This window comes from Salvelinus fontinalis, chromosome 36, assembly GCF_029448725.1.
Source record: "Salvelinus fontinalis isolate EN_2023a chromosome 36, ASM2944872v1, whole genome shotgun sequence".
In the NCBI taxonomy this organism is placed as follows: domain Eukaryota; kingdom Metazoa; phylum Chordata; class Actinopteri; order Salmoniformes; family Salmonidae; genus Salvelinus; species Salvelinus fontinalis.
Window position 1 is genome coordinate 24,499,606 of NC_074700.1, and position 13,442 is coordinate 24,513,047.

A 13,442-nucleotide genomic window follows, 5' to 3' on the forward strand; every position below is an offset into this window, starting at 1 on the left:
TCTCTAGGAACCTTTACTTTTTAGAGTGTGTATGCACACACACATGCAATATGAACAACAGGCAAATAATATTTACCGGAATTGAGCTAAAGATCAAATCTGGGATAATTTCTGTTCCTTAATGATATTAGCAGTTCACTCAATCTTAAACCTGATTAACGTTCAACTGTTTTACCCTTCACGAACTACAATTCCTGTGTTCTAACTCTGTCGCGTTAGCAACAAAATCGACATGCGTGCAACCATGGGGCAAAACAGATGAGGTTGGTTTAGATTAATGACAACAATTAATCAATATTTCGTCTCCAATGTTTATTGAAAACAAATACATTTTCACAACCACTTGTCTCAAATACATCGTTACAGTTGTTGGTTAGCTAGCTAGAGAATTTGTCATATTTGTATTTACATTAAATCAGTCAAAACACCTCAAAACAAGACATGATATCAATAACATGCTGAAATGAGCCATTTACGATTACCATCATGGCAGTTTCTCAGACCAGGGCGCATGATGGGAGAATTCATTGCAGTGTAGCCAGTTTGTTTTACATCGTCACAGCCTCTGGGATGAGACAAAATCATTCGGGGCTAAATGGGGAGGAGCACGGAGCAGAACAGTGTCAAGAACAGTTAAGAGGAATTCGGCATCATCGGAAGCCGAAGAGTTGAGCTTTAAAAGTGTGCTAAGGCTCTACCACTAAGGACTGCAGGCAGTAACCTGTGCCTGCAGTACCTAGTGACTGTCAACAGGGCCCCAACTAGGAACTGCAGGCAGAAGTTATTTTTACATCCCAGATATCTGGAATACATTGCTGGTTATAGCTGCTATCAACAACAGACGTTTTTAAGCTGTGCGCACCGCTGGTCCGCAATCTACAATGAATTGTTTTTGGAATACAGTGTTTATCGCTTTTTATCTGCTTTTCTACGTTGCGGAATCCTCAGTGCTTCCTACAATTACAGTCGTTTTGAATGACACTGTCACACTGCCCTTCTCTGGATCATGTGATGGTTTTATCGAATGGAAGCATCGCCATGAGAGTAAATCAACAGGTGTTACACACACCACGGTCGCTACACTGCACCAAGGAGATTTCACACCCGGAGTGGGCTTTGAGAACAGGGTTAAACACTGGGGTGGAGACCTCTATCTCAACATCTCTGTTGTATTTAATGACAACGGGTGGTTTGAGTGTCACTGCGGTAAGACTCAAGAAGATGTACAATTTGTAGTTTTAGTCCCCATTGTTGTAGGTAAACCTGCTCTTGTTGGATCTAATTTTCAACTCAACTTCTATGGCTTTACTAAAAAACAAACTCCTTACAGTAAGGTACACGTCTGTTGTGAAAAGGATGGACAGACTGTGCTGAATGTCACGGCAGGGAATATAACTTATGGTCCTCGGTTTGAGAACTGGGATTCTGGGTCCAACGATGCTTACAGACAGGGACACATTTCCCTCCCCCTCACTGACCTACACCTTTCTGATCAGGGGACATACATGTGCCTCTTCGGCCCTGACCACCAGAGAGGAATTCCAGGAGCTGTCACTCTCAAGATCACTCCCAAAGAGAAGCATTGCGATGACACAGGAAGGCCAACAATGGTGGTGGTGGTGTTAGTTGTTTTGGTGATCATCCTAGTTGCTGTTATTTTCTATTTTCTTGGAGGTAGATTGAAAGAAACAATGGCTGATTGGTTTAAAGGGAATTGATTGAGATCTCAACTCAGTCCCTGTCCAGAAGGGGAGGGGAGCATCTCTCTGTCACTATAAGTGAAAGTGAATCAGAGACAGAAGAAGACAGGATTGGGACAAGGACATGTTTTGTCCCCTATGCACCTGCCTGTATCATCAGAGATCAGTTAGAACCTCCCTCTACCCCAGGCCTTGTTACCAAGACTACTGATGGACCTCCCTCTACCCCAGGCCTTGTTACCAATGGTACTGATGGACCTCCCTCTACCGCAGGCCTTGTTACCAAGACTACCGATGGACATCCCTCTACCCCAGGCCTTGTTACCAATGGTACTGATGGACCTCCCTCTACCGCAGGCCTTGTTACCAAGACTACCGATGGACATCCCTCTACCCCAGGCCTTGTTACCAATGGTACTGATGGACCTCCCTCTACCCCAGGCCTTGTTACCAATGGTACTGATGGACCTCCCTCTGCCTATTTGAAGAGTGTTTCCTGTCTCCAATTCATTTAATATTTTTTTTTAACTTAAACATTTTGGTAGTTCAGTATGTATCTTGTACATGACAAATGATGGATACATACCTCAAATGTTACTCTACAAGATAGACACAAAACAACTGAATCAATCGTTAAACTATATGGTTTACAATATCTGATAATGGATGCTACGATTGACATAGCAAAAACACATAACATAATTATAGAAATAACTATTCATAAATGTTAAATGTAACTAAGCTGCATGATATAAACTACACAGAGGAAATGTTAAATAAAATACAGCAAACATGTATCTTTAGTTCAAAGACACATTATAAAAGGTGCTACTCTGTAGTTCATATTGTACTTGACTTGTTGATGGAAGAGGGAAACATGACACATCCCTTTCATATACATTACATTCCCATGCAGCTCTACACTAGTCTGATCCCAGAACAGTTTGTGCTCTCATTATGAAGACGTGACATCACAGTACCATTAAGGAGTTGGTAAGAGATCAGATAACTCTACACTAGCCTGATCCCAGAACAGTTTGTGCTCTCATTATGAAGACATGACATCACAGTACCATTAAGGAGTTGGTAAGAGATCAGATAACTCTACACTAGTCTGATCCCAGAACAGTTTGTGCTCTCATTATGAAGACGTGACAGTTTCATTAAGGAGTTGGTAAGAGATCAGAAACAGACTGACACCCAGGATAACTCTACACACTGTTAGATTTTTGTTCCATGTAAGATTCCACACAACAGTTATAGCCTGATTTGCATTATTAGGGAAATTTGCAACTAGTGTGGGAGAAACAGACTTCAGTTGAAATGGTAAGAATGGAAATAAAACAAAAATATTGACTTTGCAAGAGGATTTGACCCTGTAGGGTAAATCAATTAACAAATGGGGCCTTTTCAAAACAATAAACAGAAAGAGAACAAAATACAAGTAAATAATTACACAAAAATAACTATATCAATCTACAGCTTGTTACTCCACACAACACAGAAAAATACATATTGTGACAACATCAGGAAAAAGGTCCATAATGCAACAGTTTCTTCATATAGAGCTGAATACTGTCAAAACTAAATTAGACATGAAAAGTTATGAAACTGCATGTAAGAAATGTACAGTACCAGTCAAAACGTTGGACACACCTACTCATTCCACGGAAAAAATAAATCATTGATTACTATTTTCCATATTGTAGAATATTAGTGAAGACAAACTATGAAATAACACATATGGAATCATGTAGTGTAAGTCTCCCGGGTGGCACAGTGGTCTAGGGCACTGCATCGCAGTGCTAGCTGCGCCACCAGAGTCTCTGGGTTCACGCCCAGGCTCTGTCGCAGCCGGCCGCAACCGGGAGGTCCGTGGGGCGACGCACAATTGGCATAGCGTCGTCCGGGTTAGGGGTTAGGGAGGGATTGGCCGGTAGGGATATCCTTGTCTCAGTATGTAAAATGTAATAAAATGTATGCACTCTACTGTAAGTCGCTCTGGATAAGAGCGTCTGCTAAATGACTAAAATGTAAATGTAGTAACCGAAAAAGTGTTAAACAAATCAAAATATATTTTATATCTGAGATTATTCAAAGTAGCCACCCTTTGCCTTGACAGCTTTTCACAATCTTCAATAAAAAATATATATAAACTCTTGAATAAAAAGGTGTTTCCAAACTTTTGACTGGTACTGGAATATTTTCTTTTTTTGACGGTTATGCTTTAAAAGCTGTCAGTATTCCAGAAAGAAGAAGATGGTCACTGGTCGATATTTGGTCTATTTAGTCATACAAATGAATGACACATGAAATGATGTGCATTATCATGCACAACTGGCCATAGTGAGAAAATGTTCAAAGCAAATAACATATAACACACATACATAAGTGCAGGAAATGAAGACTGCAGCTGCATCCATGGCTGAGTCCCGATTCTCCGCCCTTCTCCCGAAGTGTGCACTTGCACACTTTCTCCTAAGGATTTAAAAAAAGTTGAATCCAGCCAACGCTTACACCACTCCTATGGTTTTAAATCCATAAAAAGGGGGACTATGCAAGTGCACACTTCTGGACAAGGGTGGATAACGAGAATGTAGCCCAAGCCAACTTTCAGCCTCTGTCCATCCACCCCTCCCTCAGTGTATCAGCTCCAGCTGGCTGGCGGAGAAGGGCAGCACCCCGCTGACGTAGTAAGCGATGCCCAGAGAGAGCAAGGCGATGACCACCAGCAGTAGCAGCACCCTCCAGAAGCCCAGGTCCTCAACAAACTCCTGCCAGGTGGTCCTGAAGCTGGACAGGACTCCCTCCCTGTTCTGGAGGTCAGGGTTCAACAGGGAGTGGCTCTCCATTGCACTGACAGGAAGAGAAAGAAGTAGCCCAGTGTCAGCGTACATGCCATTACTTGATTATAAATAGGAGAGATAGACAGGAGGCAGATAGATGGTACACAAGTACATAGGGCGTAGGGGTCCGTTTGGGATGGAACCCCTTTGTGTTGGAGAGATAGGACAGAGAGAGCGAGATAGATAGATATATAATATATATATATATATATATAATATATATATATATATATATATATATATATGAGAGACAGATATATAGGAGAGACAGATATATAGGAGAGACAGATATATAGGAGAGACAGATATATAGGAGAGACAGAAATATAGGAGAGACAGATATATAGGAGAGACAGATATATAGGAGAGACAGATATATAGGAGAGACAGATATATAGGAGAGACAGATATATAGGAGAGACAGATATATAGGAGAGACAGAAATATAGGAGAGACAGATATATAGGAGAGACAGATATATAGGAGAGACAGATATATAGGAGAGACAGATATATAAAAGAGACAGATATATAGGAGAGACAGATATATAAACTCAGCAACAAAATAAACGTCCCTTTTTCAGGACCCCGTCTTTCAAAGATCATTCGTAAAAATGCAAGTAACTTCACAGATCTTCATTGTAAAGGGTTTCAACACTGTTTCTCATGCTTCTTCAATGAACCATGAACAATTAATGAACATGCACCTGTGGAACGGTCGATAAGACACTAACAGCTTATAGACGGTAGGCAATTAAGGTCACAGTTATGAAAACTTAGGACACTAAAGAGGCCTTTCTACTGACTCTGAAAAACACCAAAAGAAAGATGCCCAGAGTCCCTGCTCATCTGCGTGAACGTGCATTAGGCATGCTGCAAGGAGGCATGAGGACTGCAGATGTGGCCAGGGCAATAAATTGCAATGTCCGTACTGTGAGATGCCTAAGACAGCGCTATAGGGAGACAGGACGGACAGCTGATCGTACTTGCAGTGGCAGACCACGTGTAACAACACCTGCACAGGATCGGTACATACGAACATCACACCTGCGGGACAGGTACAGGATGGCAACAACAACTGCCAGAGTTACAGCAGGAACGCACAATCCCTCCATCAGTGCTCAGACTGTCCACAATAGGCTGAGAGAGGCTGAGGGCTTGTAGGCCTGTTGTAAGGCAGGTCCTGACCAGACATCACCGGCAACAACGTCGCCTATGGGCACAAACCCACCGTCATTGGAGTGCTCTTCACTGACAAGTCGCGGTTTTGTCTCACATGGGGTGATGGTGGATCCGCGTTTATCGTCGAAGGAATGAGCGTTACACCGAGGCCTGTACTCTGGAGCGGGATCGATTTGGAGGTGGAGGGTCCGTCATGGTCTGGGGCGGTGTGTCACAGCATCATCGGACTGAGCTTGTTGTCATTGCAGACAATCTCAACGCTGTGCATTACAGGGAAGACATCCTCCTCCCTCATGTGGTACCCTTCCTACAGGCTCATCCTGACATGACCCTCCAGCATGACAATGCCACCAGCCATGCTGCTCATTCTGTGCGCGATGTCAGTGTTCTGCCATGGCCAGCGAAGAGCCCGGATCTCAATCCCATTGAGCACGTCTGGGATCTGTTGGATCGGAGGGTGAGGGCTAGGGCCATTCCCCCCAGAAATGTCCAGGAACTTGCAGGTGCCTTGGTGGAAGAGTGGGGTAACATCTCACAGCAAGAACTGGCAAATCTGGTGCAGTCCATGAGGAGGAGATGCACTGCAGTTCTTAATGCAGCTAGTGGCCACACCAGATACTGACTGTTACTTTTGATTTTGACCTTCCCTTTGTTCAGGGACAAATTATTCAATTTCTGTTAGTCGCATGTCTGTGGAACTTGTTCAGTTTATGTCTCAGTTGTTGAATTCTTATGTTTATACAAATATTTACACATGTTAAGTTTGCTGAAAATAAACGCAGTTGACAGTGAGAGAACGTTTCTTTTTTTGCTGAGTTTAGATAGGAGAGATAGGTAGGTAGGAGAGATAGATAGGTAGGAGAGAGAGATAGATAGATAGATAGATAGGAGAGAGATAGATAGGAGAGAGATAGATAGGAGAGAGATAGATAGGAGAGAGAGATAGGAGAGAGAGATAGGAGAGAGAGATAGGAGAGAGAGATAGATAGGTTTCCAGCTTAGAGTGGATGTAACAGAGTTAAGATCGTGCCACAGCTCGAAATGTCACCAATCACGTTGCTGAATTGCCAGCTTTCGGAGGCGCAAAATTGTCAAGCAGGCGGTTAAGTGTGTTGGCGAGGCAGAGTACGCGACATCAAGTACCGGTAAGGACTTGTGAGTGAGGGAACTATACTGGTAAGCAGCACAGTAATGCCTGTAACATAGGCTCCCCTCCACTTCCTGCCCTCCCCCTCCTCTCTCATTCACTCCCCCACCCCTCTCATCACCTCTCGCTCTCAGCAATCTGCATGGTCTCCAGTTTGGAGTGGGCTCCCCTGTTGAATCCTTTCAGCTCCTGTTCCTCTAGGCCCTCCAGCAGGCGGATAGCGTCCTTGTTCACCCCGCGCCTCTTGGCCAGCACCAGAGGAGTGTACCCGTTGTGGTTACTGGGAGAGAGAAACACACAATGTAGCATGATAATGTTCAAACAAGGGTCCAACCAGTGTTTGAGAAACACAGTGGCACTATGGGGAGTGGACTGTTGGACCAATGTGTACATTTGAAAAACCTATATTAGGGGTTCCTCTATGTGATAGAACCCCTGTAACTCTAACCCTGCTTTTACCCCTCAGTCAAAGCCCCTCTCAGGCACCAAGCCAACTGTAAAACAGTCTCTACTCCCCCTCACTCCCTTCCAGGCCCTCCCAACCCTCAGCCCCTCTCACCAGATGTCTATCTTGAGACCGTTGGACACCAGGAACTGGATGGTATCCACGTGTCCACAGAGGTGGAGCGCCGTGTTTCCCTGGTAGTCTGTAGCCAGGAGGTCCGCACCAAACTTATGGAGAAAACAACAGATGTCCACGTTCCCCCTGGCGGCCGCTAGGTGCAGGCCAGTACGGCCCCGGTTGTCCCGTATGTTGGGGTCACAGCCCGTCTCCAGGAGCCGCTTGCCGAAAAGCAGGTCCCCGTCGATGCAGGCCTGCAGTTAGGGATTTGCCATTATTTAACCAGGTAAGTCATTGAGAAGACATTTTCTTTCACGATAACGTCCTGGGATGAGTTAGATTAATTAGTTGATTGATTGATTCTGTATTGAATCAGAGAATTGATTAACAGACCCTAGCTAACTTGAACTTTAAACCGATTCTGAAGAACTGGGAGCACACCGTAGCAACCGAGCACACCGTAGCAACCGAGTTTCTAATTGGAAAAATTCTGGTAGGTCCATCTCTGTTTGCTTCCTACACTGCTGCACAAAACCACACCGGACCCTAGACCCTAGACACTTGAGGAGATCTGAGAGAATTTGACAGGTGTCGTCAATATGGTGAAACTTTCATCTAACCTACCAGAGGGCAAGTGAAGCTACTACCAGATTGCTGACGCCTGTCAAATCCTCACAGACCTCCACAAGTAAATAGGGCGTAGGGGTGGATTTGGGATGGAACCCCTTTGTGTTGGACTCAACCCCACCAGCAGAGGAGCAGACGTTAGGGTTGTCAAATCACATGCGCTGAATGTGTAGAATTTACAGTGAAATGCTTACTTACGAGCGCTTACCCAACAATGCAGAGTTAAAAAGTACAACAAATTTGCAAACAAAAAAAAGGAAATAGTATCACAATACAATAACACCGCTACTGGTACAGAGTCAATGTGCAGGGATAGGCATCTTCCCTACCTGGAGCAGGGGAACGGAGGTCTGCGACGAGTCATTGATGAAGACATAGGACATGTCCGAGTGGGTGTCCGAAAATTCCAGCGTACCTGAAGGGGGGATAGGGAGGAAGGGAGGGGAAGGGTAGGAAGAAGAGGAAGGCAGAGGGAGGAAATGGAGAAAAGATAGCTTTATTGGTTAGGACTATGTACGGTGCCTTCAGGAAGTAATTACACCCCTTGGCTTTCCCACAATATGTTGTGTTACAGGCCTACACACAATATCCAATAATGTCAAAGTGGAACTGTATGTAGAATTTTTCTACCAATTAAATAAAAATGAAAAACTGAAATGTCTTGAATCAACAAGTATTCAACTCCTTTGTTATAGCAAGCCTAAATACATTCAGCAGTAAAAATCTGCCTAAAAAGTCACATAAGTTGCATGGACACCCTCTTGAATGACTACCTCATCTCTGTACCCCACATACAATTATCTGTAAGGTCCCTCAGTTGAGCAGCGAATTTCAAACACAGATTCAACCACAAAGAACAGGGAGGTTTTCCAATGCCTCAAAGAAGGGCACCTATTGGTTGATGGGAGAGAGAAAAAAAGCAGACATTGAACATCCCTTTGAGCATGGTGAAGTTATTAATTACACTTTGGATGGTGTATCAATACACCCATTCACTACAAAGATAAAGATGTTTTTCCTAACTCAGTTGCCAGAGAGGGAAAAAACTTCTCAGGGATTTCACCATGAGGCCAATGGTGACTTTAAAACAGTTACAGAGTTTAATGACTGTGATAGGAGAAAAAAGGCTGGATCAACAACATTGGAGTTACACCACAATACTTACCTAAATGACAGAGTGAAAAGAATAAAAAATATTCCAAAACATGCATCCTGTTTGCAATAAGGCACTAAAGTAAAAGTGCAAAAAAGTTGGAAAATAAATTAACTTTATGTCCAGAATACAAAGAGTTATGTTTGGGGCAAATTCAACACAACACATCACTGACTACCACGCTTCATATTTTCAAGCATGGTGGGGCTGCATCATGTTATGAGTATGCTTGTCATTGGCAAGGGAGTTTTTGTAGGATAAAAGGAAACGGAAGAGCTAAGCACAGGTAAAATCCTAGAGGAAAACCGGGTTCAGCCTGCTTTCCAACAGACACTGGGAAACAATTTTACCTTTCAACAGGACAATAACCTAAAACACAAGGCCAAATATACACTGGAGCTGCTTACCAAGAGGACATGAAATGTTCCTGAGTCGCCTAGTTAAAATTGCCTTAAATCGGCTTGAAAATCTATGGCAAGACAAGAAAATGGCTGCCTCGTAATAATCAACAACCAATTTCACAGATGAAGAATAAATAAAAAAAAATACTGTGCAAATATTGTACAATCCAGGTGTGCATAGTTCTTAGAGACTTACCCAGAAAGACTCACAGATATAAGCTAACATGTATTGACTCAGGGGTGTGAATACTTATGTAAATTAAATATTTCTGTATTTCATTTTCAATAAATTAGCACCCCCCCAAAAAAACCCATCCACAAACATGTTTTTACTTTGTCATTATGGGGTATTGTGTGTTGATGGGTGAGACTTAATTATTTAAAAAGAAATCTATTTTAAATTCAGGCTGTAACACAACATGTGTAAGAAGTCAAGGGTGAGTCTTTGATCCACCTCTACGCAAACGACACCATTCTGTATACTTCTGGCCCTTCTTTGGACACTTAACGAGCTTCAACGCCATACAACACTCCTTCCGTGGCCTCCAACTGCTCTTAGATGCTAGTAAAGCGAAATGCATGCTCTTCAACCGATCGCTGCCCGCACCAGCCCGCCTAGCATCATTACTCTGGAAGGTTCTGACAACTATAAATACCTAGGTGTCTGGCTAGACTGTAAACTCTCCTTCCAGACTAACATTTAGCATCTCCAATCCAAAGTTAAATCTAGAATCGGCTTCCTATTCCACAACAAAGCATCCTTCACTCATGCTGCCAAACATACCCTCGTAAAACTGACCATCCTACCGATCCTTGACTTCAGCGATGTCATTTATAAAATATTCTCCAACACTCAACTCAGCAAATTGGATGCAGTCTATCACAGTGCCATCCGTTTTGTCACCAAAGCCCCATATACTGCCCACCACTGCAACCTGTATGCTCTCGTTGGCTGGTCCTCGCTACACACTCGTCGCCAACCCACTGGCTCCAGGTCATCACAAGTCTTTGCTAGGTAAAGACCCGCCTTATCTCAGCTCACTAGTCACCATAGCAACACCCAACCGTAGCACACGCTCCAGCAGGTATATCTCACTGGTCAACCCCAAAGCCAACACCTCTTTGGCCGCCTTTCCTTTCAGTTCTCTGCTGCCAATGACTGCAACGAATTGCAACAAATATCACTGAAGCTGGAGACTTATCTCCGTCACTAACTTTAAGCGTCAGCTGTCAAAGTAGCTTACTAATCGCTGCAGCTGTACACAGCTCATCTGTAAATAGCCCATCCAACTACCTACCTTATCCCCATATTTGTTTTTCTGATCTTCTGCACACCAGTATTTCTACTTGCACATCTATCTCTCTAGTGTTAATTGCTAAATTGTAATTACTTCGCCACCATTGGCCTATTTATTGCCTTACCTCCTTACTTCATTTGCACGCACTGTACATAGATTTTTCTATTGTGTTATTGACTGTACGTTTGTTTATCCCATGTAACTCTTGTGTTGTTTTTGTCGTACTGCTTTGCTTTATCTTGGCCAGGTTGCAGTTGTAAATGAGAACTTGTTCTCAACTGGCCTACCTTGTTAAATAAAGGCGTAATAAAAAGGGTATGAATACTCTCTTTAGGCACTGTAGCTAGAGCTAACACAAGGTAGGTAGCTCAGTTAGCTCTTATTACTGAAATGAGCAGAGCATTATTATTACCTAGTTAGATCCTTAAACTACGGTATTACAAAAGGCAAACCCTGAGTAAAAGTTCGCTTGGCGTATAAGTAAACGTTTAACTACACATGCAGTGGATAGCTAGCCAGCTATCCAAGATAAACAGATATACAGCTAGCTAGCTACTTCTCGCCAGATAAGCTAACAAAAAGATGCTAGCTAATGCCTCCCCCCGCACTCCCAATAACGTGACTATAAGCAATTATCGATCTTATCCAACACATTAAAACATTAGGAAAGCATATTATAGCACATCTTCAGTTGTTGGTGATGATATTTACCTGTTAATGTGTTCCAAATCAGACGTCAAAATCCCCTTTTCTGCAAAACAGTGTTGTGGCGATGCTGAACAAGCTGTGATTTTACGACGACAGTTTGGCGCAGACCGCTTTACGGCAGAGGGTGGCTCTCATAATCGGACCAATCAATCTACATTTCCAGCAAGGCCTAACAGTACGTCGTTTTATTATCTAAAGATCAATTCATTTAAAAAAATCAGTTGACCTTGCCAGACATGTCCAGCCATATAATGCATAATGGAATTCAACATAAAAAACGTACAATCTTCATGGTCATCATTTGTTTCACTGTGGAATTATTATTCTTTTTTTTTTAAAGTAACCTTCACACTTGAAGGCAGTATAATTAATTTGCTATTTTGGTCAAGAATGACACGGTTTTGACAAACACTTTACCCTAAAAATATGTCAAATCAAATCACAATGTATTTTTATTTAACAAGGTCTCAACACACTTAAAAAAATAAATAATACAAACATTTTTAAACACAAAGTTTGTTTTACCCATCCAGTGGCAGTCTTCAAAATGTCCCTCAACCCATAAGAGGTTTAAATCTATTGATGGTGTTGGTCATTGGTTGATGATCAAATATGACCAGGGACGGACTGTTACCAGAAATCAGCCAGGGCATTTCCAACACACACCCCATTTTCTCCTCGAGGTCCCCTTTATAAACCAAATAATTATAATTTTGCACAAAACCACACCAATTTAAACAGGCCCAACGGAATTAAACATGCCCAATGGGATTAAACAGGCCCAAACGGAATTAAACAGGCCCAATGGGATTAAAATGAACAAGCCCATCTGGCATTTGCCCGAACTGCCCTTTGGCCAGTCTGCCTCTAAATATGCCTGCTGTGGCTTTCAGTGAAAGGATGAAGACAACAAATGTGTGTTATACTTTAATATTGTCTTTGTTAAGCACACAGCAACTTCTGGGTTAAGTAACTACTGGGTTAGGTATGTTGCACACTTCAAATGTGGTAAATAAAATACATGAAATGACAGGTAATTACTTTGTTGCTTTTTACACTTCAAACAGAGTGGTTTACGGCTCAGACACGAGATGTATGTTGCAGGGTCTACAGAAAATCACGGACTACAAAGGGGAAAACAGCCACTTCGCAGACACTGACGTCTTGCTCCCAGACAAGCTAAACACCTTCGCCCGCTTTGAGGATAACAGATAGCCTGCTACCAAGGACTGTGAGCTCTACTTCTCTGTGGCCGACGTGAGTAAGGCTGCCGGCCCAGACGGCATCCCTAGCCGCGTCCTCAGAGCATGCGCAGACCAGCTGGCTGGAGTGTTTTACGGACATATTCAATCTCTCCCTATCCCAGTCTGTTGTCCCCACATGCTTCAAGATGTCCACCATTATTCCTGTACCCAAGAAAGCAAAGGTAACTGAACTAACTTCTGACTTCTTGCACTGACTTCTGTCATCATGAAGTGCTTTGAGAGGCTAGTTAATTAAGGAACATATCACTTCTACCCTACCTGATACCCTAGACCCACTACAATTTGCTTACCGCCCCAATAGATCCACAGACGACGCAATCGCCATCGCACTGCACAATTCCCTATCCATCCGGAGTAGAGGAATACCTATGTAAGAATCCTGTTCATTGACTATAGCTCAGCATTCAACACCATAGTACATAAAATCTAACTTTATTTGTCACATGCACCGAATACAACATGTGTAAACTTTACCGTGAAATGCTTACTTACAAGCCCTTAACCAACAGTGAAGTTCAAGAAATAGTTAAGAAAATACTTACCGAATAAAGTAA

At 42.9% G+C, this 13,442-nt stretch overlaps 1 protein-coding gene across 1 annotated transcript; it reads right to left on the minus strand.

Annotated features, from left to right (window-relative positions):
• Window positions 1-291: 291 nt before the first annotated feature.
• Window positions 292-11,731, minus strand: LOC129835505 (ankyrin repeat domain-containing protein 46-like). The gene is made up of 5 exons (XM_055901161.1): window positions 11,627-11,731; window positions 8,393-8,478; window positions 7,434-7,690; window positions 6,996-7,154; window positions 292-4,556 (listed from the first exon to the last, which is right to left on the minus strand). The coding sequence occupies exons 2-5, from the start codon at window positions 8,444-8,446 to the stop codon at window positions 4,340-4,342; spliced, it is 687 nt and encodes a 228-aa protein (XP_055757136.1). The 5' UTR covers window positions 8,447-8,478; window positions 11,627-11,731; the 3' UTR covers window positions 292-4,339.
• Between the last annotated feature and the right edge of the window lie 1,711 nt (window positions 11,732-13,442).